Raw genomic sequence first — 2,482 nt, 5'->3', positions numbered from 1 at the left:
CTGGGTTATCGCCAATCAAGCATATCAACTTTGCCACCTTTTCACTAACACAGGAGAAGTTCATCCTATAGAACGAAATCAGTCCTAATTAAAACTATAGGAATCTTCAATAAAAATTACCTAACTTTCCCCTGATTTTCACAAGAAAGGAAGACTTAAAGAGTGCATTTGCCCTGACAGCCCTAAAATAAACAACATTTTTAGTAGAAAAAATAAGATGAACTCTAAAAAGCAGGAGATTAAGTTAGGACTGAAATGCCACCAGAGTCACAGTCATCCATGATCAAGGCATGATATCAGCATTCTGAGAGAGGACTGATTATCCCTTTCCTACAAAGAAAGCAGGTGAACATATATGTAGGTCTCAAATTGCCAGGGACTACAGTACATTGCATTCTAGTTATACAGCTTCTGTAGATGAGCCATTTCCCCCCTGCAAGACACACCTTGAGGGAGTTAATGCTGGTAGTAAGCTGTAATCAAAGTTGCCAGCTGCAGATGGCACACAATGACCAATAGCAAATAATTATTGCGTACAACTATGATAATAATCAATGCCAATAAAATATGGTTTGTTAAATGCCCGTTCCCAAGGATGGGATTGACTGACATCAGAAACCCAGGAGGGTTGAAACGTATAACAGCCCCTTGTGTGCTGGGAAACAAGCTAGCCTTCTGAATATTCAATTTGCTAAGTACCATATTTGGAACAACAAGAGTTAGGGGTTTCCAAATATGGTACTTAGCACTGAAACATTCACCCAATCAGTTCACACTGAATATTCGGAAGCTGTGAACGTGCGTTACACGTTTCAACCCTTATGGGTTTCTGCTGACATTGGATGACTTTTCTTATGCCTAATCAGAGGGTAACCCTACCAACTTCAGGTCTCTGATTGCTCCCAAAGTTTGAAGCCATTCAAAACAAGCACTCGTCCACATGAACTAAGGTGATTTTCCCTGTGATCATTTTTGGGACCTGTCATGGCATAAGCTGAGACTGGGGTGGATGTTTTCTTTTGTCACAAAACAGAAGACAAAATTGAAGGGCTGCCAGCAGTTAGCCTAAAAGTATTCCAAGAGCTACACTCTTACTAATACTGCATGCTTCTAAGAATGAAGCACACTAAACATACTTTACAAGAGTCAAGTAAAAAATCAACCTGGTTAGACAACGTTTTAATTCTCTCAATTACATGGGCAACTGTAAAAACCCACATGAAACTAGTTGTTCTGAAAGCACTAAATATTTAAATTATTTCAATGTATAATATTTTTCAATAAACTGAAGTTATAAATACTTGTGCTCTTTGAGATGCACAAATCTTCATACGTACATTGTTCGCTCGCTTAATAAATTGAAATTTTTCTTGGAAATGAATTACTGTATATTCAAAACACTATTTTTCTTATAACCAACTGCAGATTCAACTCAACGATGGCAGTCAAATATTTGCAATGAACACTTCTCACTTTTTCAAGTCTTTAAGAACGTCCAAGAGACCAGACAGCAAATGCATTTTCTCTCGATTCTGTTGTTGCAGTTTTTCACTTCGCTCTTCGTTCTCCCGTTCTCTCTTCTCTGTAAAATCCTTTAGCCATTCAAGACAATCGTTTTGGCGTGGTCCACGTGAACGTTTGGTCTTCTTGTTAGGGCTTGTCTCATCCGAATTCTCAGGCAAGCGCTTTGCTGTTCGGCCCGTTGACAACTCGGGTTCTTTCGCATGATTTTCCTTGTCCATGTCTGAGTTCTTCGATGGGTTACTTGGAGGCCGAGTGGAGTCTCCAAGCCCTGAGCTACTTGCAGTTGCAAACGGTCTTACATTGGGTCTGCATCCATAGACCTCAGACAGCTCATGGTAGAAAGGGCATTCTTTCCTGTTGCTACCTGTCTGGTTGTTGTGGTCTTCGCATTTTCGAAATGATAGAGTTAAGGCTTTCCATTTCCCTTCGCATTGGTCGGCTCTGGCATTACAACCATATGAACTCTTCATTCGGGAAGCAATTAATTCCCAAACTTGTTTTTTCTTGTAATTGACGTTTTTGAACAACTCTTGGTTTTGTTGATACAAGGATATCAAAAGAAGTGTCTCGTCTCTGGTCCAACAGTATCCTTTTTTCTTCAGGGCTTCGACATCCTCCTCAGAAGTGCTGAAACTTTCGTCCTTCGCGTCCGCCATTTTTTTCGCTGCACGAAAACAGCCTCGAGTGTGACGTCATTATTCTGGATTATTCCAAACATTCTGCCCGTGGGAGCAGAATGTTTGGAATATAATCCCCTTATTCCGGAATTGGAATACGGGTCAATCGAACAGATCGAAGATGTTATTCCGGTTATTCCTATTCCGGAATAGGGTCAATCGAACGCACCCTAAGTCTTGCTGTTCCTTTTTATAAAAAATTGACATCTGTAGTGATGGATAGCGCCCCTAAAAACAACATTATTTACGGCTAAAAACGATACCATCAATTAACAACGCTG

The 2,482-nt window shown here is 40.2% G+C and overlaps 1 protein-coding gene across 1 annotated transcript; it reads right to left on the bottom strand.

Annotated features, from left to right (window-relative positions):
• Window positions 1–1,469: 1,469 nt before the first annotated feature.
• LOC137996049 (uncharacterized) lies at window positions 1,470–2,180 on the bottom strand. The gene has a single exon (XM_068841488.1). The coding sequence runs from the start codon at window positions 2,178–2,180 to the stop codon at window positions 1,470–1,472; it is 711 nt and encodes a 236-aa protein (XP_068697589.1).
• Between the last annotated feature and the right edge of the window lie 302 nt (window positions 2,181–2,482).

The sequence above is a fragment of the Montipora foliosa genome, chromosome 3, assembly GCF_036669935.1.
Source record: "Montipora foliosa isolate CH-2021 chromosome 3, ASM3666993v2, whole genome shotgun sequence".
NCBI lineage: Eukaryota > Metazoa > Cnidaria > Anthozoa > Scleractinia > Acroporidae > Montipora > Montipora foliosa.
The sequence above is the reverse complement of the archived record's forward strand: the minus strand, read 5'-3'. Positions and strand labels throughout refer to the sequence as shown.

Bases quoted from the DNA above. Each gene is read 5' to 3' on its own strand.
- LOC137996049 (XM_068841488.1), bottom strand. From the start codon at position 2,180: ATGGCGGACGCGAAGGACGAAAGTTTCAGCACTTCTGAGGAGGATGTC.